The sequence below is a fragment of the Nicotiana sylvestris genome, chromosome 3 (assembly GCF_000393655.2).
Source record: "Nicotiana sylvestris chromosome 3, ASM39365v2, whole genome shotgun sequence".
Lineage (NCBI taxonomy): Eukaryota > Viridiplantae > Streptophyta > Magnoliopsida > Solanales > Solanaceae > Nicotiana > Nicotiana sylvestris.
In genome coordinates, this window is record NC_091059.1 from 169,824,071 (window position 1) to 169,850,786 (window position 26,716).

At 37.9% G+C, this 26,716-nt stretch overlaps 3 protein-coding genes and 1 pseudogene across 7 annotated transcripts; 2 read left to right on the forward strand and 2 right to left on the reverse strand.

Annotated features, from left to right (window-relative positions):
- The first annotated feature begins 336 nt into the window (after positions 1 to 336).
- Positions 337 to 3,489, forward strand: LOC104237959 (pentatricopeptide repeat-containing protein At5g50280, chloroplastic). Its single transcript, XM_009792197.2, has 2 exons — positions 337 to 1,226; positions 1,819 to 3,489. The coding sequence occupies exons 1-2, from the start codon at positions 397 to 399 to the stop codon at positions 3,119 to 3,121; spliced, it is 2,133 nt and encodes a 710-aa protein (XP_009790499.1). The 5' UTR covers positions 337 to 396; the 3' UTR covers positions 3,122 to 3,489.
- A 2,268-nt stretch (positions 3,490 to 5,757) lies between these two features.
- LOC104237960 (probable Ufm1-specific protease) lies at positions 5,758 to 12,849 on the forward strand. The gene is made up of 13 exons (XM_009792198.2): positions 5,758 to 6,108; positions 6,202 to 6,564; positions 8,098 to 8,345; positions 8,508 to 8,595; positions 8,734 to 8,909; positions 9,852 to 9,942; positions 10,033 to 10,152; positions 10,241 to 10,288; positions 10,373 to 10,449; positions 10,780 to 10,868; positions 11,675 to 11,786; positions 11,977 to 12,079; positions 12,212 to 12,849. Exons 1-13 carry the CDS (start codon positions 5,919 to 5,921, stop codon positions 12,439 to 12,441), a joined length of 1,935 nt encoding a protein of 644 aa, XP_009790500.1. The 5' UTR covers positions 5,758 to 5,918; the 3' UTR covers positions 12,442 to 12,849.
- Positions 12,850 to 13,676: 827 nt separating this feature from the next.
- Positions 13,677 to 15,078, reverse strand: LOC104237963 (adenosylhomocysteinase-like; annotated as a pseudogene).
- Positions 14,906 to 22,250, reverse strand: LOC104237961 (protein STICHEL-like 2). Of its 5 annotated transcripts, none has more exons than XM_009792202.2 (9): positions 21,972 to 22,250; positions 21,627 to 21,675; positions 19,673 to 21,355; positions 19,356 to 19,575; positions 18,422 to 18,604; positions 18,097 to 18,318; positions 16,423 to 17,137; positions 15,822 to 15,876; positions 14,906 to 15,428 (listed from the first exon to the last, which is right to left on the reverse strand). In XM_009792202.2, exons 3-9 carry the CDS (start codon positions 21,278 to 21,280, stop codon positions 15,357 to 15,359), a joined length of 3,075 nt encoding a protein of 1,024 aa, XP_009790504.1. In that variant the 5' UTR covers positions 21,281 to 21,355; positions 21,627 to 21,675; positions 21,972 to 22,250; the 3' UTR covers positions 14,906 to 15,356. The 5 variants fall into 5 exon arrangements, with proteins under 5 accessions (XP_009790504.1, XP_009790505.1, XP_009790507.1 ...); XM_009792203.2 differs by having other exon boundaries at positions 21,627 to 21,694; XM_009792205.2 differs by lacking the exon at positions 21,627 to 21,675.
- Between the last annotated feature and the right edge of the window lie 4,466 nt (positions 22,251 to 26,716).

Genomic DNA, 26,716 nt, shown 5'->3' on the forward strand with positions numbered 1-26,716 from the left:
TTATGGAAGATTCCCAACTGAGAACTGAGATACCAAGAGTCTGTTTGGAAAATCACATGAGAATTGAAATTGGGTATAATTAACTGTAATTACATATTTTGGTATATTTGTTTGAACAAGTAATTATTGGTTGGTAAGATCATAATATATTTTCTTATTTTGTTATGAATGTCATAAATTACACAATTTTGTTTTTTCATAAATTACAAACTTAAATGATACATTGTGAGTATGTAATATTTTTAAGGGATGAATATAGTAGAATCAGCATATTTAAGGCATTATCCTAGTCATTTTCTCATACAGCCACTGTTAAAATAGAAAATGCTATTATCAATTTGACCAAAAAGCTGATAAAATAAGGATCCAAATGGCATTAGCAATCGGTCTCTTGCAATGGCGCTGAAACACTCGTTTATCCCGTCTTCTACTTGCTGTACATTACAGGTCAATCACTACTCCCATCTCCCTCACCCTGTTCCAATTAGAAAAAATCTCATATGCCTTAGACCATTCTCTCAATCATCCTTCCTTTCTTTCTCCAGCTCTTGCCTTCCTCATTCTACATCCTCTCCTCTTTTCCTTTCTTTTCTTGAAGAAGACGAACAAGAATCTGAAGAAGAACTTACTCTTTCAGAAACCGAGCAGCTAAAACAACCAGACAATGACCCAATTCGACGGTTCTTCCAGACCCGGACAGCAGACTTAGAATCCGACCCAGACCCAGGTCGCGAAGGCAAGTTATCATTTTCAAAGAACCGTAAAACATCTTGGCACCTCGCTTCTATCAATAGTTCAACTGAAAATGACGAGGACGAGGTCGAGAACATACCAAAATTACCTCTCGACACACTCTCAAGTCCTAAAAATGAGGGCGTTGTCAGTGAAATATTGGAAAAGGCGAGGAGTTTACCGGAAAATGTGACGTTAGGGGAGGTATTAGGGGAATTTGAAAGGAGGGTTGGGGCAAAAGAGTGTGAGGAGGTGCTGGTTTTGTTAGGAAATGAAGGTTTGGCTATTAATTGCTTGTATTTTTTCGAGTGGATGGGGCTTAATGAGCCTTCATTGGTTACACCTCGCGCTTATACGATTTTGTTCCCTATACTTGGGAGGGCTGGTATGAGCAAGGAGTTGCTAGTTTTGTTTAAAAACTTGCCTGAAAAAAAGGGGTTCAGGGATGTTCATGTTTATAACGCGGCCATTTCCGGGCTTTTATGCTGTAGAAGGTATGACTGAAAGCTTTACACTTGTTCTATTGTGTAGCTCGTTGGTTTTGATGTTTTTATTACTCAGATGGTTTGATACGTGTAATCACTGGTGGTGCTATGTTAAAGAAATGGGATTTGGAAAATTATATTGTACAAATAGGGCAAATTTGATGTTTTTTTTGGATTAGATATAAACTGTTGAATTCCCTTGACATAAAAGAAAATTCTAATGAAGTGGCTAAGGGGTTCATAAAATGCTAGTACATACTTTGAATTGCTTTTATAAATTCCTAGCTTTGCCACTGCGTGTAATGCCATGATGAGTTAGAGTACGTTTCGGGGCAACTGTCAATTATTTGGAGGTTTTTTTTGGTGTACCTCATTTGAGTTTTATATTGGTTGTTCAAAGGAGCTGACAACAGCAAATGCTCCTAGTGTATGTTGTCTTTTCATATGTTTTGTTCAAACGCGTGGTATATAAGAAAGTCTTGCAGTTTTTAGTGTCCATTTGGGCATGTTTACATCAGAGTATTATAGACAATGACATTACATCTTTTCGAATACATCTTTGTGGTAGTTACTTATTTTCCTTTTACTCCTTTTATTAAAGGTATGATGATGCTTGGGAAGTTTTTGAGTCCATGGAAACAAATTCTGTCCAACCAGACCATGTGACAACTTCCATTATGATTACAATTATGAGGAAACGGGGCAATAGCGCCAAAGAAGCTTGGGAGTTATTTGAAAAGATGAACGGAGAAGGTGTGAAGTGGAGCTTGGAAGTAGCAGGTGCTCTGATTAAATCCTTTTGTGATGAAGGCCTGAAGAAGGAAGCTTTAATTGTCCAGTCAGAAATGGAGAAAAAGGGAATATCTTCTAACGTCATTGTCTATAATACTCTGATGCATGCTTACTGTAAAGCCAACCAAATTGAAGAAGCTGAAGGTCTCTTTGATGAGATGAAGAGGAAAAAAATTGCACCTACCTCGGCTACTTACAATATTTTGATGGATGCATACAGTAGGAGACTGCAGCCTGATGTTGTTGAGAAACTGCTACTGGAAATGGAAAATGCTGGTTTGGAGCCAAATGTTAAATCGTATACATGCCTGATCAGTGCCTATGGAAGACTGAAAAAAATGAGTGACATGGCTGCAAATGCATTCTTGAGGATGAAAAAGGTTGGTATAAAACCGAATTCTTACTCTTATACAGCTCTTATCCATGCCTATTCAATCAGTGGGTGGCATGATAAAGCTTATACAGCTTTTGAGAACATGCTAAGGGAGGGAATAAAACCCTCGATAGAAACTTATACTGCTCTGCTTGATGCATTTAGACGTGCTGGTGATACCCAAACACTCAAGAAAATTTGGAAAATGATGATCAGAGATAAAATTGAAGGGACAAGGGTGACATTTAACATTCTACTCGATGGATTTGCTAAACAAGGTTGCTATGTTGAAGCAAGAGATGTGATTTGTGAGTTTGGGAAGCTTGGTTTACAGCCAACAGTAATGACTTACAACATGCTGATCAATGCATATGCAAGAGGAGGACAAGAATCAAGGTTGCCGCAGCTTGTGAAGGAGATGGCAGCACTTAATCTAAAACCTGATTCTATTACTTATTCCACAATGATATATGCCTATATCCGTGTGCGGGATTTCAAGAGGGCATTTTATTATCACAAGCAGATGGTGAAAAGTCGGCAAGTGCCTGATGCTGAATCATATGAGAAGCTCAGGGCAATTCTGGATGTAAAAGCTGCCATAAAGAACAGGAAGGATAAGAGTGCTTTAATGGGAATAGTTAGAAGCAGTATGGGCTTATTGAAAGAGAAGAAAAAGGGAAAGAAGGATGAGTTCTGGAAAAATAGAAAAAGAGGATCAAGATTTCAAGGAGGACAGTAATAGCTATATTCTTTGGCTTTTCATAACTGTATGTAGGTTCGATGAGTTAGCTTAGTATGTTCCTATCTCTTTTGGTGGTCAATCTTCAATCCAGTCTGATTGAGTATGCTCTTATGTACAGTTGTGTTCAACTTTTTGGCATAGAAGAGAAAACACTGAAATAAATGCTTTAGGACTTGTGAAACTCTACATTAGCTAGAGAGTCGAATCCGCAGGTAACCAATCATTTGCAGTCAGAGACTCCTAATTTGATGCTGTTACTGTAGATTGCTTCCTCTAATAGATTTATCTTGCCGTCAGAGACTTCTAGTTAGATGCTTTTACTGTAGATTGCTTCCTTTAATAGATTTATCCATTTCTTGGGGCCAGCTTTGTTTTTCTGATGTCTGGTTTCTCTTGATTAAACTCTACATTTGTCTATATTCATGTTAGATTGATGACAATCTTATTGGATGAAAATCTGATGCCACACCTATATTTACACATTTGTTCTGATTGGTTACTGGTTAGTACAATAGTACTGCCTGAGAAGCTGTTTCTTAATTTCTTGTCCTCTTAGGAGATGAAGGTGCTCCTAGTATAATAAAAGGATAATATCATGAGAATTCTCAGAGCCTAAAATGAGGTCATAACTCATTTGGAACCTACAGGCAAATAGGCAAATATTCTGTCCCTCAGATGTAAAAAAGGTTCTGTTGATTGAATTCCTTCCCGCCTATATCTTTTGTTAACGGTTATCTTTCTCGTGGTGGTTTACCATTATATTGCATTTTGTCCTTTCTTGTTGTACAACTAGCAAATTGCTTAGACCAAAATTGTAGAATAGGCTTACACAAATTTATGATGAATGCACATGGAGCTTGTCGGTTTTGCACTTATTCTACATAGAGATGGTTTTTCACTTATTCTACATAGAGGTCTATAATGAAAGACAAAGAGGACTCTCCTTTCTGATTTTCCAGTAATGGCAATGTCCTTGGAGGGGTGCTTGTCATGCTTCGTGCATATTAGACAAAATTCAAGATACGATTGTGTGAAGTCAGATTTTTATTACAGGACATAAGGTACAGTGAGTGAATCTTCAGTCTAGAAGAATTTTTGTCATATTATAGTGTCAAAGACTGCTTACCCTGTCTTAGAGATGAAGACTAGCAAGCTTAGAATTGAACAGTTCCTAGAAAGTCAAGATTGGGGGGTATCATTAACATTAACAAGGTGAGGTGAAGTAGCTGGGAACACTGCACATGTCATATATATATATATATATATATATATATATATGCTTTATTTTTATATGCTGGATATTGCCTACTTCTAGCTTATGTATCGTTCTTATTCATTTGGTTGAGGATAACATGGCATGTGAAATGAAGAGTTTACGTTTGCAATGAACCATTGTTTCTTTTACTGAGTGAAAATTTATTGCCTGAGCATCACTAAGTTTAACAGGATATCGATCATAGGCAGTTACCTTGAAGATTGTCATGGTTCAATTGATCCTATCAGCTGTAGCTAGCGTTAGCTCAAGGGTGAATTGCGTTTGAAGTGTTGGGAAAGACATGAAACTCGGACTAATGACTATCAGTATGTTACTTGGGAGTTCAACAATCAGTCATGGTAAAAACTCTCTTAATGTTTTATCATCTGTAGCTAATGTTAGAGCACAAGTTCAAGCAATGCAATTCAAGAGTAAGCAATAGCTTGATACTCATGCTCCACATTGGAACAACTCGAGCATAGCATGAATATCAGGTCGAAAACACAAGCAATTACCCATGATCAATTCGCTACAACGGGCAAGATTATTAAATGCTCAAAACTATTATCTCTCAAGTCGAAGCTTAATTTCTTAGACTCAGCGTACGGCTTGGTTAGGAAGCCTTTCAAATTGTATTTTTTCCCATCATTCTTCATTTCTCATGTATATTTGTTTTATATTCTTACATAGGATTTTTTTACCTCTTTTGTAAAGATTTCTGTTGTCCTAGTCCGGAACCTTGGACCTAACTCACCAATAGCTTGCCCAAGACCATATACCATATCAATTTCTTCATCCCATTTTGCTCGTAGTAACGGCTAGCGAAATGGGAGCAACCTAATTAAAGTTCAGTAGCCGAAAGTATAACTAGCTTATGTTCTGATCCGAGTAGCATAGGGTACCTGAAATCCCGTATGAATAAACAAAGACCACCTTGCAAGCAAAGCCAAATGTAGTATAACTTTCGGCTCAGAGTAAAAATTCATTAAAATTGCAAAAATAATAGACTTAAAAACCTTAAAAGTTGAACTCATACAAAATTACTCCCGAGCGACTAATAGGGAAGTAGTGAAGGAAGGGTGAAAAGAATAGTTTATTCTATTATCTTTTCCAAATAATATACTCTCTGCTTCAATTTAGATGATACATTTTTCTTATTAGTCCGTTCCGAAAATAATACACATTTCTACAATTGGAAATAATTCAACTTTAAACTCTTCGTTTTACCCAATTTACCTTTTAACGAGAAACTTTTATAACCATACAAATATCATAGCCCCACAAAACTTTTATCGTTAAGCTTTTAATATAGTCAAACTAGCTGATCTAATTTGAAACGGAGGGTTTACAATTTTATGCAGTTGTTTAGTATTCTCTTCATTCTCAAAACAAAAATTAAAACAGTAAAATAGAAATTAAGCATGAGTTGTACTTCTACTACCTTACTCGGCAGTCGGAACTGGGAACACATACGTTTCGGCGTACTGCTCAATTGAACGCCGGTAGACGTAGCCCGCATCTCAACCTTAATCTCAATCAATGGTTAGCGAAAATCAAGACCCGACTATTCGGATCCTCTGCCGGAGGCTTCAGATTATCAAGAACGAATCGGGTCTTCAATGGCTCATCGGCTCTCCATTCTTCCCTCACTATGCCATTATCTCTACCTTCCGATGTATCCACACTACCCCCTCCAATCCTCTATCGCCGGATTTCTCTAAAGAATCAGGTAGTCAACGATGTCTAATTTCAGCGAATTCAATTCATCGACTTTCTTTTTGTGTAGGATTTTAATTATTTATTCTGTTTTTCTAATTGAAAGATGATATAAGAACGCTGCTTCCGAAGGGTTTTGAAGTTATTGGAGCTTTAATTCTCGAAAAGGACTGCAATTTTATCAAAATCGCGGAGGAGGCGATTAATGCAGCTTGTAATTTGAGGAAAAGTTTGGCGAGTGATGAAAATTTGGGGAATCTGGAGCTGATCGGTGCTGTGGTGGATTTGAATAACGTTAATGATATTCGTTTTTTCTTGTCGAAGGATGGGAAATTGGGTAGTCTTCAGAGTGTTAGTTCCATTATGTACGAAGAAAAGCCTGAAAAGTATATTTGGGAAAGAGGTTGTTTGCTTCGGTGTGCTCTTCATGTAAAATTGCCTCTGTATTATAATACTAGTAACCCTAATGGTAAGTGCTTCCTTAATTTTATTCCTGCATAAGTTCATAGCCCTTTCATCTTTCTATTTGTTTAACTTATTAATGCTTTTACTGGATAGCAGTAGCTGAGCCAGGATTTTCACTAAGGGGTGTCAAAACTTTAAAGAAGTAAACATATGAAAGTCAAGGGGATTCAACACACATAAAAGGAAAACTTTTACCTATCGAAACAATGTAATTTTCTGGCGAACCCCTTGGAGCCATGTGGCTCCGCCACTGCTGGATAGTGCTAAGTTCTGTCAGATTCAAGTTATTCTAGCCATTTGCTGGACAATTTGGTGTACTATGTTTTCTTCTGTACTTCTCCTTTTTACTTAAATTCAGAAGCTCAGAGTGAGTATTGGTAGAATTATTGGTATTAAATGTCTCCTGATATTGGCTGTTTATACTTTATAGTCATGAAATTTGATCGTGTTTGAATGACTCAATGGTAAATTTATATAGAGCTGGATATTAACAACCAGCAGACTTTACAAAATTGAAAATGGAAGAGTGTTTCCGAAAAAGAACAAGAGCTACTTTAATAAGAGAAAAATAGAGGTCAGTAAAAAGGAATGCAGGAGCAAATTATGATGTTCATGATCTTTCCCATTATGAGCAATATCCCAGCCTCACTAAATCGTTTTACTGATAGGTGCACTACCATTGCATTGGAAAAAACATTTGCAGCGTGAAAGAGGAAAAATAAGATAGACAATTGAAAATTCTCTTGCCTGATATTTGTTATTTCTTGTAACATTATTTTTGGAGCTTCTTTGTGGCGTTGTTTCATGGATGTTCTTGAAAGCATTGCTGTACGAACGCTTAATGGGGCTCTATTCCACAAACTTGATGATTTTTGCATTCTGATAATGTGAAAATGGACTCTTGTTTCTGGCCAAGTCACAAAAGTAAGCAACTCCACCAGTTTAGTTGTGGATTAGTAATGCAAGATTCTTCTTAAGTCTTTATCTCTTAAGAATCCAAATTTAATCATTCAGTGATACGAGGGTGAACGAGAAGCATGTGGAAAACTAACATTAATAACCAAAGCAAGAAAGAATTGTCAAGGAATGCCATCTTTTTAGTGTTGATACTGTAAGTCTAGAGTTATAATGAAACCTATCACATAGCAAGAATTGCCAAAATCATAATACAAATAGTATTTTTGTGGCATTTCGTATATGGTTTCTAGTTGACCAATATCTAGAAAGATTAGGCAACCAAGACGTGATTACTCTATAATCATTTTCAATCTTTTACTTTCATTGTTATGAGTTTCCAATCAAAGGATGTTTACATGAAGATAATCTAAATGAAGAGATCTGTTGTCCTTATGTATCTTCTGTATTTAATAGTGCAACTTTTCTCAGTACCTACAGTAGATCATTATGAATCACAACCTAATCGATCTTTCAAAGCTTTGCTTTCCTACATTATATATCAGAATTAGTAGTGTGCGTAAGATATGCATGCATAGCCATACAGTTCCTAGTTGCTGCCTAAAACTTGTTTTGTTTGCAGATGTACATGAGATATATATGCGTGCAGCTGAAGCTGTTGCTAGTAAATTCAAAGACCCACAAGTTACTTGCCTAATAGAAGCTTTAGATGAAACTTCAAGTGGTGCTGTTGTTCTTCGTGGTTCAGACCTGAACACATATAGTTCAAATTCTTCCTCTGAACTTAAAGATTCTGATATGAAAGCTTTGTTATGTTCATACTTCTTTTCAACGAGTAAAGATATTACCTCATTTTCTTCAATAGAGAAGGTATATTTCACCTCAAATTTCAAATTCTATTATAGTCAAAGTTCAAATATGATTTCTTGAGTCCATCAAAATTCAGTTTTTTAAATTGAAAATTTTAATAATTAATTTACTTCAATTTGTTGTGGGCTGGTATACAACTGTATTAAAATGTTTGCTGCTTAGAATGCAGATAAAATCCAAGTAAGCTTTCTGCTTAATAAATCAATAAATTCTGCGAAACCTTCTGTACCTATTGCTGAATATTATCCAGGTATGATCTTTTGATGGATAATTCTGGCTTGTATTTCTTTTATTTAATATTCAATTATGCTATTGTGTGAACATATAGATGAAAATAACTTGGTCGAGTTTGTCTCCCCTAATCAGTTTGTGACTTCTTTTCTTTCAGCCACCCAGGAAACTGAACTTCTGGTCGTAGGTCATAAACTTGAAGTGCTTTGTTATGCGGCAAAAGATCTATCATTGGCTTATAGCGTATCAAAGTTGGTCATCCCTGCACTACTTGACCAGTTACACTCAATGAGGAAAGTTATCATGCCTGACCTCTTAAAGGGGCATCCGGAGGTGAGACCATTATATCATTTCTCCTGTCATATTCAACTTTGCTTGAAAACCGAATTGCTGGGTGATCCACTGCTGTATTATTACCAATTTCAAGTCTTTGTTCTTCTCTTCTTTTTAATATGGGGTTGATGTTGTTCGGGATGTGGGTCGGTTTGATTCATCACATAATATGTTTAGTCAGTGTTAGGAGTAATGTTTAACTAGGACAGATTGTGTGGACAGAGCTACAAAATATGCAATCAGAGGAGATGTCCTATCTCGTAAACTTGGACTTCCTTTAGAGTTGGTAAATAAATGAATTCCTATAACATCAAACTCCATGACTCAAAGCTATATGGTATGGGTTGTCTTCTTGGAAATTTCTGCTGTCTAATCATTTTGGCATGGTTCAAATCAAACTTCAGTAAGAAGAGTGTTTTAGAAATTCTCTATAGAGTTTTTCTGTGGGACTCTGGATTCTTAGTTGTCTATTGTAAGTTGAAATTTCTGAAATAGAAGTGACAGCTAAAAAAGTAGGTTGGAAAAATATGAGGATACAAGTGTCAAGTATAGAGGAAGTTACAGAGTATACTGGGCAGTATGTCCATAGATTGCCACGTACAGTACACTGGTCAAAGGGAGAAGATAAATAACAAAAAGGGGAAAGGAAAGTGGTTTATGGATAGCATTTGCACGGTCATTTTTGGTTTACTTCATCTAGTTCTATCCTTATTATAATATTGTGCATCTTCTATGGTACTTCAGAGTCCTTCCTTAATTTTGCTTGTGATTTTCAGTAACAGCTCTTTTCTTTGAAAAAGAATTTGTTATTCATTTAAGCTTATGAGTTTACATGTACCTTCAAACGATTTTTTCTGTTTTACGTTGTTAAACTAGCGACACTCTATTTCCACGCATTTCAGTCCCAGAAGTTAACTGGTGCTTCTGTTAATTTTCTTGCAGTTGCATCCATATCACTTCCTTCCTCCAGGACTTTTACATCCGATTACAGTCTTATATGAACTTAGTTATGGTGAGACAGAACTGAAGCAAGGTGAGGTCACTTGAAGCTTGGGATAACTTTGAATTATTGTCATTCAGCTAAACAAATGTGTCTCACACACTGAAGCTTGTTTTATGGCAGTTGAAACAAGAAGATCCCTTCATTTGAGACTTGGGCTACCTTTTGATCGCCCTCTTCTTAGAATTTCAAATGCTATTGATCTAGTAGGGAAGAAGAATACTGGCAGCTCAGTCCAGAAAGGTAAAGCGTCAATATTATATATAAATATGTTTAACATGGCTTTTTGCTCATGCTTGGGATGATCTCCATCATTTCATGGCCTTATCAGGTTCTTCTTTGCTTAAGGATGTACATTTGGGGATTCCGTGTAGTGGTGGTGAGTAGTTATGTGTTTCTTCTTTTCTCCAACCAGTACAGAATTATAATTTTTCTTGTGCTAACATCGTCAGACACTCTGCAGTTTCTGGAGGTGTCTCCTCTCTGGTTCAAGGTTCTTATGAGTACTACCATTACCTCCATGAGGGACTTGATGACTCGGTAATAAATTTTCGTTCTGAAGGCTCTGTAGGTTAAATCTTTTACTGTGCACCCTAATATGTTGTTTTAGCTCAACATTGTGATGCAATTTGCTTTCTGTATTTTTTGGCTCCAGATATATCTTTACTGTTCATTGTTTGCAAATGTTCATATGTTTGTACTTCTCGATTTTTTTATATTTGGTTTCCTTGGTTCTAAAGTTTTTCTTTCACTCCCACTTGTTTTAGATTTATCTAATTGCATGGGTTACTGTTGGATTGCAGAATACTGAGTCAGTTAGCTTATTTATTAGTCAAAATTATATTTATACTAACATTATATACCTCACAGGGGTGGGGCTGTGCTTACCGCTCTCTGCAGACAATCATTTCTTGGTTCAAGTTGCAAAATTACACCTCGATTGATGTCCCATCACACAGGTATCGTGTAGCTTCTTTAGCTACAGTGATTAAAATACCTTTCTTTTAATATGTGATTGGTTTAACTGACCGTACTTTTTGTGATGCCTTTAGGTTAATACTTCGTACATGCATGTGATTCTTGGCTTGCTCAGTGTTTTTCTCCTTGGTTCGCAGCTCCCTCTTTTTAAAACAAGAGACTGCTAGATATAAAAGTTAGCAGACTCCAGTTGCAATAGCTTCAAAAGGGATAGCTTAATTAGAGCACTGAAATACGGCCTCACTGATCTGATGAAAATTGTAATTCAAACATTTTATGAACCAAGGATGATTCAAAAGAGAGAATAAAAGGAGCCACCTAAGAAATCCACATACTAGGGTATAGCCTCTTTCCACTGCACAAGCAAGTAAAATGCAACTTGTTATCTTGCAGATAGCATCGCTGTACCCTCAAAGGCACACCTATTTCTTTCTTTATAAATAGTACATATAATCATAACAGGTCTGCCTTCAGCAACACAGCAAAAACATTTTAACATCAGTGGCTACTTTGCAGTGAAAACAAACAGAACACAAGGAGTACCATCTATTGCATAGAGCAACATAAATCATGGTTAAGATTACAACCAGGGTTTTTCTACTGAAAAGCACCAGCTAATGTGCACATTCTGATAGTAGTTAGAAAATATTATCAGAAAATTTATCTTGTTCTTATGAAGTGCACATCCTGATAGTAATCACCTGTAATATGTGCTTTAGTCATAAATGAAGATCCAATTCTTCAGTAAATTTATATTGTTCTGAAAATGAATTGCATATTCTTCCAGGGAAATACAGCAGGCACTTGTAGAGATTGGTGACAAAGATCCTTCATTTATAGGGTCACATGAATGGATTGGGGCCATTGAACTCAGTTTTGTCTTGGATAAACTAATTGGAGTAAGTTTGAACCTATCTAGAAGTGTTTATAAAAATACCTAGTGAGCTTTGGTTTAGATGAATTTTATGCATTTGACTATCCTTTTCATTCTTTAGCTGTCAGCTTTGCTCCACTTTGAACTTTTCAACCGTCTTGTAATATTTCGTTGCTTTATAAACATGTTTGACCTTAAATTACTATTGTGGATAGGTTAGTTGCAAAATCATAAATGTAAGATCTGGAGCTGAGCTTCCTGAAAAGTGTCGAGAGTTGGCATTGCATTTTGAGAATCAAGGAACTCCAGTCATGATTGGTAGGTCTTACAGTTATTGTAATATGCTTAGGGCTGTAGATGGAGTGGTAGTTGTGATTCCTGCTTCTGTATAAACTTGTTCGTTAAACAAAGTCAGAACACTATTTGCTTAGCATTTTACCATGCTTGCAGGTGGTGGTGTTCTTGCATACACTCTCCTTGGCGTGGATTATAATGATGCAACTGGAGATTGTGCTTTCCTTATACTGGATCCTCATTATACTGGTAATGATGATATCAAGAAAATAGTAAATGGTGGATGGTGTGGGTGGAAGAAAGCTGTTGATAGCAAGGGAAAGCACTTTTTCTTGCATGATAAGTTCTATAACCTTCTGCTTCCTCAGCGGCCTAATATGGTCTAGTTAACCTTCAAAATACTATTGGCACAAGACTATGTTCAGATAGACGGAGCCAGTCTCTCTCTGTGCTGGGGGTTGAGTCGAGTTGAGTGATCTACTTGTGCTTTTTATCCATTCCAGCCGTGGAGGGTAGGGCTTCTATCCTTTTTGCTCTTGGAGGTTGAGGCTTTACCGGGAGCTATCTTTATTTTGTTGACCTAAAATGAGAAGTTTCAATCTGGAGCTTTAGATCCTCTCTTACAGATAGAAAATTTTGTCTCAGATGACAATGAATGATGGTCTGGAGTCAATTATGACTTCCTTTGTAGTCAAATTGATCTCATGATATAAGTCATAACTAAAAGCATACATTTTGTCCAGTTATGGGTTTCTGGTAGAATACAAGTAACGTTTGACCCGGTTCACTATACAGATTAGGTATGCTCTGCACAGTTTGATTACTGAGACTGATTCATTGTCAATCAACTTATATACCGTGAACTTGTAAGTATCATGTAGAAAGTGGTAATTGCGTGTAGTTGTCGTATATCAAGACAAGCAGCATACACGGCCTTAAACCATGTTGTTAGTGTCGATTACAACAATGGAAAGACAGATCTATCTTCACTTTAAGAATCAATAAGACAAGACAGATCAGTAATTACCTCCGTCTCCTATCATCGCTTAGAATGGAGAGGCTGTTGATGTCGTTACTTTTAACTACAGTGCTCAGCGTAGGTGGTCATGCTAGCTGAGGGCCTTCGAATATCAGGACTTCGATAAATTTCACTGCCTACAATTCTATAAATTCCTCGCTGTGTTGGAATGCATCAATGTCAATTACCTATTTACATTTTTCCTCTCCAGAAAATGAGAGGACATCTGCGGAGTATCTAGTGCAAAATGCTTTTAGGTTTCCGTGTGCAGTGAGATTGTTAATTTAGTCATGTCACTTCTTGAATGGTTATTTATATCGAGGAATCTCGTCTAGGAGCCCTTGCTGTTCTTGAACATAGAGAGGTACATCAGTCTCACATTCTATTTGCACCATCTATTTAGCATTTTTAGGAGCAGTTGGAGTTTTTTTTAGGACAATCATATCCAAATAGTCTAGTATTAAACTCAATCTATTCAACTATTTGAAACACTAAAGGATACACAGAAATTCCGAATTCCAACAATTAGAATACTAACTAGCCATAAACACCGAATTTGTAAGCTAGTACATAGGCAGAAACAATGTAATATAACCCCGAAAAATGTGCTTAAAGAGACTTAATGCAATATCTGCAATCCTTAGTACCTATAATGTGGTGGCTTGTATGGACCCTCGGTTGGAACACTAACATAAGCAGCTTGCTCAGGTGTCAACTTGGTTAACTTAGCTCCAAGCTTTCCAAGGTGAAGGGCTGCAACCTTTTCATCAAGGTGTTTTGGCAGAACATAGACCTTCTTCTCATATTTGCCTGTTGCCCTTTCATTCCAAAGCTCAAGTTGAGCAATCACCTGATTTGTGAAAGAGCAAGACATCACAAAGCTAGGATGCCCAGTTGCACAACCAAGATTCATCAAACGGCCTTCAGCAAGGACAATAATGCCAGTTCCGGTTTCAGGAAATACCCAGCGGTCTGTTTGGGGCTTGATAGTAATGCGCTTCACACCCGGGTATGTTTCAGACCATGCATATCGATTTCATTGTCAAAGTGGCCAATGTTACATACAACGGCATTGTTCTTCATCTTTCTCATTTGGTCAACCATGATAATGTCTTTGTTCCCAGTGGTTGTCACAAAGATGTCAGCCTCCGAGACAATATCCTCCAAGGTAAGGACCGGAATTTGATTATAAATGCTTGAAGAGGATAAACGACATCGTATACTCTTGGATTTTGGCGGGCTGTCTTATTAGCGTGACACGTGAGTTTATATTTTATTCAACCGCGCTAATTTTCATTATCTTTATTTATTTATTTTTCTTCTTTTTACTTTTCGAATAGGGCAGGGTTCAACTAGTTAATGATTCTACTAATTTTTACTGTCTTATATACTGGCAAGGTCATTTATAGTTCACATGCTAATTATGTAATACAGGAGTTAATTAGTTATGCAGTTAATATATGAATGAATAATAATATAAGGATAGTTATGTAGATACAAAAGACTATCTGCTATAGGAGCATTTCTGTTTCACATATTTTATGCTAATGCATATATCTTTACTTCACATTATATTATGCATAAAATAAAATATACATTCTCATATAACTTAGTACGAACATTTATACCATCAACCAAATGATACATCAGCCACACAAGATTTTTTTTTATTTATTAAATGGGCAATAAAACAATTATACAGAAGTTATTTTTTCTATCTTTCCAACCAAACAACCCTGTAGTGTTCTGAAATTGCTTTGAATTAACCAAGTATTCTGTCCTTTTTACAAAAAATACTGAAGCAGCAAAGTTGTTTTTGAACCAGAAGATGGTAACCTGACTGCAAGAGGATGGGATAGAATTAATGAATTATTCTGTCTGAAAAGATGTTGAGATCTTCAGTCACTAGTTCCAATTCATGGGGTCATCAGTTGATTTACAAGCACAGTCCAGAATAATTTTCACCCAACAGAACAAAGAGAACAAGCTACAACTACCTATGCATTGAACGATTGAATTGTGCCAAAACTATGTTCAGCAACATAGTAGAGGATATCAAGATATCTTCATAACTGCAATTTCATTCAGATTACGTTTTGAGAAGTACTGGCTCTATGTACAGAAAGTTAAATTCAATAGGGTTCTCCAGAGAGGGCTACCGTGAAGCACCATGTATGTTAACTTCTGTTAGCGCTAAGTATAACCAAAATACTTAATCATGTACATCTCTGAAAGCTATGTTGCACTCTCAATTGTTTTCACTGTTCATGTTCTTCCACATTGCTAGTTTGCAGCAGAATAAGGTAGAATCCACTCTTGGTGTGGATTTTCATGCTGATGTTTCAGCTGCCAAGCCTGCATCATCAAGAATTATCTATTAGTAGTCCAAACTTATGGAGATGTTGATCTTACAGATACTTCTCAAGTATGATCTCAATCAGCAATGTAAATGGCAAAAAAATATCAAGATGGTTAAGCCAGAATGTTTAGCTAGAATCTTTAACTAAGGGTCTATCGGAAACAGCCTCACTGCCCTCCCAAGGTAGGGGTAAGGTTGCGTAGATCCTACCTTTCCCGGACCCCACTTGTGCTACCCTTCCCGGACCACACTTGTGGGAATCCACTGGGTGGTTGTTGTCATATGGTTAAGCCAGAAAATACGTGGGACTATGTTCCTTTCAGAAGGCATGATTCAATTTGGTACAAGCATGCATCTATAAAATGTAAATTATAAGGTACCATGGTTACCTTCCTGAAGGGTAACAGAGCTGATCTCCAACAACGCGACCTTGACTCCTTGGAACTGTTGAGAAAGAGAAGCATCAAACTACATTTCAATTTAATGTTGAAGAACAGAAAATAATACGGGGCTTAAACAGTGACCTTCCTTGATAAAAGAGCAGTTCATGTTACTGAAAGATTCGTTCACACAATATTTAGGCACTCGCAAGTGATTACTAATAGAGCGCTTGCTACAGATTACTTTTTCCTTTTAAAACAACCCCATAAACGTGAACTCAAACATTTAACCCCATTTTGCTTCGAGATTTCTCATACTAAGACATCCAACAAGGCATCATGCAGCTCTAGATCCAGCCATAAGAATATATACTGGTCCATTACAAATTACATAGTTAGATTTAGGTTATCAATACCAACATGAATTTGGTACCATCAATTTGTGGGTTTCACAGTTCACACGCAACATGTAAAAGCAAACTGAAATTTGAGATCAATAAAAAGATCGTCTTTTTATAAGGGAGATCACAAATGGAACTTCATAGCAAAAAAAGTTGTATTAAGAAGAAAATTTTAGAAAAATTATTTTCCAAAGACATAAGATACTTACAAGTCTGTATTCCCAGAAGAGTGCTTGTTTGAACTGCTGCAAGGAATGTGGTTTTGACAAGGTGTTTTGCTGGGAATGGATAAAACCAAATTGTTTTGTGGTTGGGTAATCGAAAAAGTCATATGAGATGCATTCGATGAACTTGATCTCCTTAGAAGTCCTACTGTTCTAGGAAAACAGCTTGGTTTTTTCTCCGACACTATGGTAAATGAATCCCGGCATCGGCAAGTACTTCCCTCTTTCAAACAAGATTCCAACTGATGTGTTAGCAGGGAACCATCTGTCAATAATATCTGAGGTGTATCTGATCCAATGCTTAGTGCATTTCCGTCACTGGTTCTTATGGTCATAATTTCTTTGCCATGACAACATATTTGAGAGTTTTGAGAAAAACACTCAGAGGAACATGTTTCAACAACTTTATCCACCATTATGACTCTTTTAGAAGCAGAATCGGAGTTCTCTGATGGTTCACTTTTACATTCCATCTTGGAAAGTGACTTATAAGGCTTGCCACGTGAACAATTAAAAAGTCTAAAAGTCAACCTTTTCATTCTGGAATACTTTTTGAGGAAACAGCCAGGAACAAGATTGATTCTGATTTCCACATTGCAGCATAGTGTTCGCTGAAGCGCATTTGCAATGGGTTTCCATGATTTCTCAGCCTTTGATATGTCTTTGGGGCAATAGAACTCCAGTTCAGCAACTGCCAAACCTGGAACATGGATTGCAAGATATTTATGACAGAAAGAGAACAGTTTAACCGTGTAAGACAACATTCAACAGACAGAGAAAGCATCTGGTTTGCTTGGATTAAGTAATTTGAAATTATGAGGTTGGAGAAACAATCAAAGAGGAACAAAAAGTTGAACTACAAGGAACTCGATACTCATAATATAGCTGCTTTGGTGCCAATACATCTTTTCATTGTCCTCTACTGTTGGACTCCAGCATGCAAATTTTGAATTACAAAAGTTTATTAATCCTCGTAATGGAAACTACAGTTTCTTTGGTAAGATTTTCTCAAAGATCCATTTAGATTTTTTCTTTGCATGCAGGGTTTGGATCATAAGCTCAACATGTTGGGGAGAAGGGAGGAATTGTGTGGAGCTTGTGTGGAGACATACTTTGAAAATTTTGTAGATGCGCTCTCTGAAATGACTGTACTCTTAAGTTTATGCTGAAATATATCTAACCTAAAAAATCAAGATTTAGGTGTAGGAGGTTTGAAGGTACCAAGAACTTGAATATGTAGTTAAAAAGGACGGATGAAATAAAAAAGTAAAGGGCTCTGTACCCATGGAAAGCACATTGTGTACCTTGGGAGTATATCCAAGTGGGAGTAATGAGAGGAAATAGGTCAACCCGAGCTTGTTCCATACAAATCTATGATATTTGTTCCTTAAGAGGATAGAAGGACAAACTCGCTCCATCTTGTAAAGATACAGAAGTCCAATTCTATTTTTTTTTAAATAATCAGTGTAGAACACCAATTCAAAAGTTGTCCCCCCTATTTCAACTTCTTCAGACTAAAGGCGCTTTGCACAACTCAGTACTTCAATTATGGAAGGAAAGGTGACAATTTAATCAAGCAGAGATTGACCTAAGTATTCACAGATATGTGCAAAGCTAAAGATATGATGCAATAAACATGTAAAGCATGGAAACTGATACCTTGTTTAAGACGAATTGATGACAACTTCCCTTGTCTTCTCAAAAAGCTTGCAAGTGAATTGGATTCGCACATTTCAATAGCTTTATTCCATACAGATGCCAGAGTTTCTTTATCATCCTGCATTCCCCTTTTGCAAGATTCAATGCTTTCACATGCACAAGTTGAAAGGTGCTTCAAACTCTCACTTGTTGATGATGTACTACACGGATTACCATCAGGATCTGACACATTAGAAACAAAATTCCACTGCAATGAACTTCTTGAACATAAAAATTAGCTTTGTCCAAGATAACAAGCAGTGTAGAATGTGCTAATCATACCAACCTTGTTGGTATACTGTTCTCATGCACGAATTTCCAACTTTGGCGTCGACTAAAGCTCCCACTGAGCTTAACTGCAGAAGTGCAGCAGTCAGCCATGTTGTTTGATTTTTTGACATCCTCAATTGTTTTTCCGTGTCAGAGAGTACTTTGAGTGCATGACTAAGTTGCTGTTTCTCAGCTTCAGCTATATATACAGTAGTAAAAAGACAATCTTTTTAGATAAACCAGTCTTACTTATACGCATCACATAAAGTAAAAATGAGTTTAAGAGCAACAAATCATCTGAAAACAGAGCAAAAGAAAGAAGAACTCAAGCAGCAAAACAAAGATTACAACTCTGAACAGTAAGGAAAACAGATAGAAGTAAAGCAGATATATATGCGGTTCTTACATATTTAATAATGTTTATCTGCTAAATTCCCTAAAGTAGTTTTAAGGTAGCAAGTGGTCCACCGAAAAGATATTAGTCAAAAAGTGCACTATGAGGTCGCTATTAAAATTCGCATAATGGGGTAGATTTACGCTTGAGCTCTCCTCAAAAACCTTTTTTACCAACAGTCAATATGTCTACATTTGCTAAGTGAGTCTGGATGGAAAAATTAATCTAACGATAAATGAGTATGGTACTTGCAACATATATGTCAGTATTGGTCACAAAACTAGAAACCTGAAATACGTTCTCTAAAATGGCTTAAATGAAACTAATGAAGCCGCAGCAACCTTAAAGATGACTTTGAGCTAGTACACGTGAAAATACATGATTCAGTGTAAAGGACAATTTCCCAAAGCCAGGCGGACAAATGAAATGAGGATAGTGACTAAGCCATCCAAAGAAATTCTTGATTTACAACATGCAGAAGCTAGTATGACAGCGAAATTGGCAAAATATGTTTTGCAACACATAAAAGAACAAACTAATAGAACCTAATACTTACAAAGAGGTCCACAGAATACCCTGTCTTTACCTTCACAAGCACTTATTTGACATTTTCCAGCAAGAATGTCCATTATTAGATTTGCCAGCTGCGATATTAATTGCATGGGATCTATTCTTGATCTCATTAGCTCTCTGGCTCTTTTAACTGTATTTGAAGTGTCGGATGACAATGCCAGATGCAGCAACTCCAGCAACTCATCATCAGAGACAGCTCCAATCTGCAGAGAAGATGCAAGGATGACATTACTTCTCCTGGCATTTATGAAACAAGGAAATATAAAAGGAAACACAAGAAAGTCACAAATGAACACTTACTAGTTCATACACCAATGGTGTTGTTATTCTTTTCCCAAGCAAACTTAGCTGCTCGAGCATTATCTCCCCATCTCGAAGTGAACCATTTGATTTACAAGCAATGAAATCTAAAGCATCCTGATCAAAAGTGATTCCTTCATCCTCGCAAATTTCGCGTAACCTGTTCGAAATATCGACTTCTTTTATCTTGGAAAAATGGTACTTTTGGGACCGTGATACTGCAGTACGAGGCAGCTTCTCAAGGTCAGGGGTGATCATTATGAAGATCACATGCCGAGATAGTTCTTCCAGGTGATTTAAAATACTTGTCCATGTTTCCTCTCGCAATAAGTGGCACTCATCTATAATAAAAACCTTAAATTTGGAAGAAACTGGAGGCGCCACAGCATTCTTGATAAGTAATCTAATTCTCTCCATTCTATTGATATTCAAGGAATCCACTTCTTTAACATCCTTGCTTCTTCCTGAGAAGTACAGAACACAATCTCTGCAGAGGCCACATGGTCTCTCAGCATCAGGAGAAAGACAGTTCAATGCGGCAGCAAAAATTCTTGATGCGCATGTTTTACCTGTACCGCTAGGACCATGAAACAGGTAGAATGGATTTATCTGCTCACTTGAGATAGCGTTCAACAGAGACCTTGTTACTACATTCTGTCCCACCATTTCACTGAATGATTTTGGCCTGAACTTTTGACTTATACTTCTAGGACTTTCTGAATGTGAAGCAACTCCATTGTTATCATGCATCCAGCTTCTTCTTTGTACAGCCAAGAGTGTCTCATCAATTCCTGAAGACAGAAGTGGTCGCTCTTCCATATGTGTAAGCGGATTTGATTCTCTAAACCTAGGGGTGCCTAACCAGCAGGAGCTAATTCCACATCCACCACGATCAGATTCCACATCGTCAACATCTTCATTTCCATACAGTGAAATGGCATGGTTTGAGCTTCCGTTTGGAGCATCACTTAAAGAAAGGTAGGGACTACCTACACGACTCAAAATATCACCAGCTGCTGTCCTAGATGATCTAGTATGTTTTCTATGTTTGCATTTCTTCTTTGTTCCATAATAAACTACATCTTTGGCCTGCACTGCTCCGTCATTTGATTCTTTACTTGAACCAATGCCCTCCTCCCAGGCGTTGGAAGGTGTTGTACAAGCCATTGCCATTCCTTTGTCCCCGTAAGAGTGACCTAATCTTTTACTTGATGACTTATTTCCTCTTTCTATGTCAGTTGGTTGTCGCACATTACACAATTCAACATTATTGTTCCAATGATCCATTTGAGGTGGAACCAACTGCGATTTGCAATTCCCCATATCGCAGTTAAGTACCTGACCACCTACATATTGATCCCCGTTGGCATACAAAATGGAGCCATTTTGCCGCAGGGCACTACTATCATCATTGTACCCCACTTCCTGTCTATCTTCAAATCCCAAAGTAATAGCATTGCTTGAATTTGTTTCCCAATTCAACTTATCAACCATTGCGGAGAACTTGCTGATCGAATTAGTGGTTGGATCCCTAAGTGACTTCACTCTCCTAAGTGCAACCAACGTTCTCGATATAGGAACATCAACTGAATGCCGTCGCCCATCCATCACTCAAAAAGTATCAACACTCTTACACAGCTAAAGATTTTCAAATGGCCCACAAATCAATGCTGTTGTTTTTACCTAAAATTCAACAAGAAATAGAAATAAAAATTAAGTCTTTTCTAGTGCTTCATAATGAATTAAAGAATCTAACTTTTGTGTATGTACAGTACAGGAAGATAAAACAAGCAATAATGTGAAGTCCGCAAAATTGAAAATCTAGAAAGAACGAAAACGGAAAAAAATATTTATCATCTATTACTGTAACTAACGCGTGTTTAAACCTGAATGTATAAAAGAAATCAAACATAGACAAAGCAAAAATGCAAAATGAAGTACAATGTAGTAGTACCTTTTGACTGAGACAAAAGAGCTAAAAACTATCAAAACCCCATTTTCACCTGTAAATAAAAGCAAGCACTGAAACAACGGAAAATAAAAGGAATGAAAAAAAAAACATACCTGTGTATACAAAGAAAACAAGCAACAGTCAACTTTGAAAAGTGTAACCCTTTCACTCAACCCAACACAATACTTTATATAAGACGAATCTTTCAGTTCAAATTAAATACATAAAATAAATGCGTGAAAATCCTAAACAAATACTTTATCATATTAAAATAATTAAAAAAACGAAAAAAACGACAAAGTTTGAAAGAAATGAGGTAGAAAACAGACACATGAAAACACAGGAAACCTGTGGATTGAAGAAGAAGCAAAGCAAAAAACGGGCTTTGAAATTCACGAGATTTGAAATGAGGCCGAGAAATCCGCATAACCCATTGAAGCAAGCCCAGAAAAAAACAACAGAGAGAGTATTTTTGGTTTTCTTGGGATAAGAGAGGAAGAGGTGGAAGAGAAAGAAGAGTTGAGGTGAGTGGCAAAGTAGTAAATGTCATTAATGTAGAGGGGTGAGGTGATAAACGCGCCATCACATTCATTGCAGAAGAGCCGACGTGTACAGTGGCATGTCAAATAATTTTCAGAAATTCTACTGTAAACTTGTGCAGTATGCAGAGATAGAAGGTGGACCAGAGGGTACTTTCGGGATTTCGTACACTGACCGTTTCAGTTAGTTTGGGTGGCTAAAAGCTGTTCCTATACTATACTGTAGCTTCTTTTTTCGGTTTATTTTACTGCTTTTATTTATTGCGACACTACATTCTAGATTTTGAAAAGGAAAAAGAAATTAGTCTATTTTGAACCAGTAGTAATAAAGTTATTGACCTATTAACTTTTTAAAACTCGGAGTAGTCAAAATTTAAAATGTCAATGGGGTATGTTTGGTAACGCCAATATTCTACATATGGCATGGGCTAACGACGGGGCTGGGATGGTCACGATGTTTGCTCGGAGTATTCATAGTTCGATTTGGATTATTTTTTCCTTAAAAGGAACCAAATCAAGTAAGTCGATGTTTTTAAATATTTGAACTAATCAATCAAATCGGCTTTTACGCTGGGTTTTCGGTTATTTATCGATTTTTTCTTAAATATAAGACATACACTATCAAACACATAATTCGGCGACTACATTTTCAATGTAATACTATCAAATTAATTGCTCTTTAATAAATCTATCATTTTCCAAGAAGATATTAATATGAAATAGATTCTTGCACTTTGCAAAAGAAATTACCAATCAAACTAGAATGTATAGGCAAAGAACTGGATTATTATAATAGCGAAAAACTAGACTAAGGGGTCGTTTGGTATGAAGTATATTTACCGTGAAAATGATAATGACCATTAAATTTGATTTAGTGGTTCTAAAAATACGTGATCTATTTTTATACTAGTTGTTAGGCAGTTGATGTTATGTGAAAGACTTAGAAACGACATAAGAGCTTAAAAATAAAATGTTAACCAAACCGAATCGTTGTCAATCGGGGCCTCGAGCTTGCCTATTCGAGGACCTCGGGGTCGAGTCTGAAGCTCGGCTGGGAGCTATCGAGGGTGGTCGGTGGAGACTAACAGTTATAAATAAATCAATGACGACTCTTTATGGCCAATAATAAGCAATAAATGATGAACTTTAAGTAGAACACAATAAATATAAGCAATGGATGAAGTAATGAGATCAAGAGAATATGTTAGAGAGTAGAGAGAATATTCTTGTGTCTTTAGTATTGAGCAACAGATATCTACAAAATGACAAGGATCCCCTTTATATATGAGGGGAAACCCCAACATAGTACAAATATATTTATTACAAAGATATGGAGATGAGACAGCTAGTTAATGCCATGATGCGGGCTTAGACTAGCCTAATAGACTTTGTCGGCTCTAGTTAGGTGCCTTGGGAACTCCCCACTTTCTTTTTGTAACCGTCAGTCTATACTGCTTCGAGGTTGAGCATCGATGGACCTCGAGAGATGGAGCTCGACCGTGATCTCGAGCCTTCGAGACATGCTTGCGAGGCGTCATAACGGTGGTAAATTGGACACTCTGATTTCACCGTATGCAGATAGTCCCCGGGTTTCTTAGAGTAGAATGATAAGAAACGACCTTGATAGCCAGCTTTCCGAGTTTCTATAATGATATCATACTAATGACACAAGTCTCCGTGATAACCGAGATGTCCCGTCGTTTTGCCTTTGCAGAATCATTCAAAGCATTGTCGTTTCTTATTCTTCAAGGCAATAATGTCGTCGTCGGTCCAGCTCCCAAGGATGCATTGAATGTGCATGCCGATACGTCTTTCAAAGACAATAATGGCGTCGTTGGTCACGCTGCCGCCCTTACTATAAATGGGAGCCTCCTGGAACCAACTTTTTATTCAAGTGTCTTCCAATATCTTTCCATCCCCTTTTTTATCACCATCCTCATCCATTGTTATCCACCATGTTTGAGGCTCATGGCCTTAAGGTTACCTGGTGGCGTTCTCATCGGCCACGCCATGGCCTTTTTCCTAGGTTTTTCCTTACCGAGCGAGATTACACCGTGTTGTCATTATTGTTGTTGTTGTTACTGCTGTCGTTGTTAGCTCAAGATGACGAGATAGGGGAGCCGATTTCTTCCAACTCGGGAAAATGTTTGAACTTTACACCGCTGCTCAGGGAGGTGTTCAAACTTTACACCGCTGCTCACCTCCCCCGACTACCCGGTGTGATGTCTCACTCCTTTTGCTTTCCACGTAGTAAGGCGGTACTATCTACTAACTGGTGTATCCCGCACCAGTATGACGTCTCAAGAAGTGGCTTCACAATAGTAGTACTGGCAAAATCCAAACTAGTAGTCAGATTTTTCACTAAGCCACTTATTGATTCCCTTATGCTTCTTCTGCGTCACTTTCCTCTTCTCCATCTTCTCCCTTATAGATACTGCTTTAGAAGACCGATATGAGACCCCCGAGGGGATGACGTTCGAAGATTTTGCCGTCGAGGATACTCCTTGGAGAATAGGCTAGGCTCTAGGCTTTAATTGTATATGCACCTTTTTGCTTCTTTGTTTGTGTAAGGACCCCTCGTGGGCTTTTGTACATATGTAAGGACCCATCGTGGGATTTTGTAATCAAGCTTTTATGAATATAAGGATGTTTCTTCAATTTGTCTCTGATGTATGCTATATTTCCCCTTATCTACGCTTGTGAAAAATCTAAGTGCATGACTCCACCAATTGTTACAAATATCGAGCTTGGTGTGAGTGTTTCTTCTGACACTTGACTAATTAACACGGCTCCCTGTAGATCCCTTTGTTGTTCCTTGGACCGAGTCTGGATTGGGCTAATAGACTCGGGTCGTCGGGACCCTGACTTCGACTTGAATGAGAGTATGGCTTCGAACCCTCAGGCCGAGACTTAGCCTTTAGACCTTGCGATAATCTTTGAGGGGAAATTTGCTCGGAATCCCAAAAATAGAGACTGCCTTTAAGCTTTCGGGAACATTTCCCGAGTGGGGGTTTGCTCAAACTCGGGCCACCTAAAAACTTGTTTTGAACTTATTGTAGAAAGCCTTAAGGCGTTGTGGATAGATCCCGAATGAGGGTTTACCCAGGTTTAGATGGTACCCTGAGGCCAAGCCCATATGAGTGAAGTTTTAAGCTCTTATTTTCTTCTTGAGAGGAGCCTTCAAAACTGGGTACCATCTCGAGTCTTGTAATGATATCGATGGCCCCTTGGAGAGGTCCTCGAGATAGGGTACCATCTCGGGACGGGCGATGATGCCAATGACTTCCTGGAGCCTAACTTCTTTTTGATGGAGGTCCCCGAGATCGGGTACCATCTCGGGACTTGCGATGATGCTAAAGGCTTCATGGAGCCTAACTTCTTTTTGATTGATGTCCTCGAGATCGGGTACCATCTCGAGGCTTGGTTGGTGATGCCAAAGGCTCCCTGGAGCCTATCTTCTCTTGGATGGAGGTCCTTGAGATCGGGTACCATCTCACGACTTGTAGTGATATTAATGGCTTCTTGGAGCCTTTCTTCTTTTTGGTAGAGGTCCCCGAGATCAGGTACCATACCAGGACTTGCTTGGTACGAGGGTCTCCGACCCCAAAACATCACACGACGTTCGCTAAATGGACGACATGGCTACAAAGTGACAGAGGCGATCCTGCCGGCACATCTTCCCAAAGTGATTCCGGCCATCATTTTAATCGGCCTCTAAGGTAGGCGGATCGTCACCGCTTTTTCCATATATAGGGTTGTTTCCGCCCTTTTGGATATTCCACCATTCTTAGTAGTTACCCTTTTTTTCCTGCATTAAGCCTTTCATTATTTCAGCATTAACGCTCATGCCCAAATTCCTGCTTCAGTTCTCTAATTTTGCCACGGTCATGACTGCTACACCAGGATCTGTTCGGCAGGGAGGAGAGAGTTTCGCCTCCGGTTCTCGCCTTGTTGGTAGAGCATCGCTGATGCCAGGTGGGCCTGACTCGGGGCATTTTGCTTCAAGGGGGGCTTCTTGACTTCTTGTCAGAAAAGTACCCCAATGCTCGGGATCAATGGGATCATACCTTGAAATTTGCTTCTTCGATAGGATAGTGACACCTTGAGTTGGCGAGGAAGGACTGTGGATGGGGGGAAAAGGTAGTACTACATATATCTTCCCCGAAAGAGAGCATCACAGACCGCGCTGAGGGTTTTTTGAATGTATACACGTATCCTTTTACACTAGGCCCCCTTGATAGGTTGTGCTCGACTTTTGTCTAAAGTATCGGGTTACCTTGGCACAGATTCACCCGTCATTTTGGCGGATATTGTTGATGATGAGGTTCTTTACGGAGAAGGCAGAGAACCGTTGATATTATCCCCGTGGAGTTTATGCCATTCCCTGAGGAATGGAATTATACACATAAGTGGTACACTCGTGCCTTCTAAGTTTTGTTTATGGCGAAAGTTGGCTTCGTAAATGTGCCACCTTTTCTTTTTTTGCAGCAATTTCGTGGATGTCGGGCGACATTCCTGATCTATCGGATTGGGTTCGGAATTTGGCGACCCACT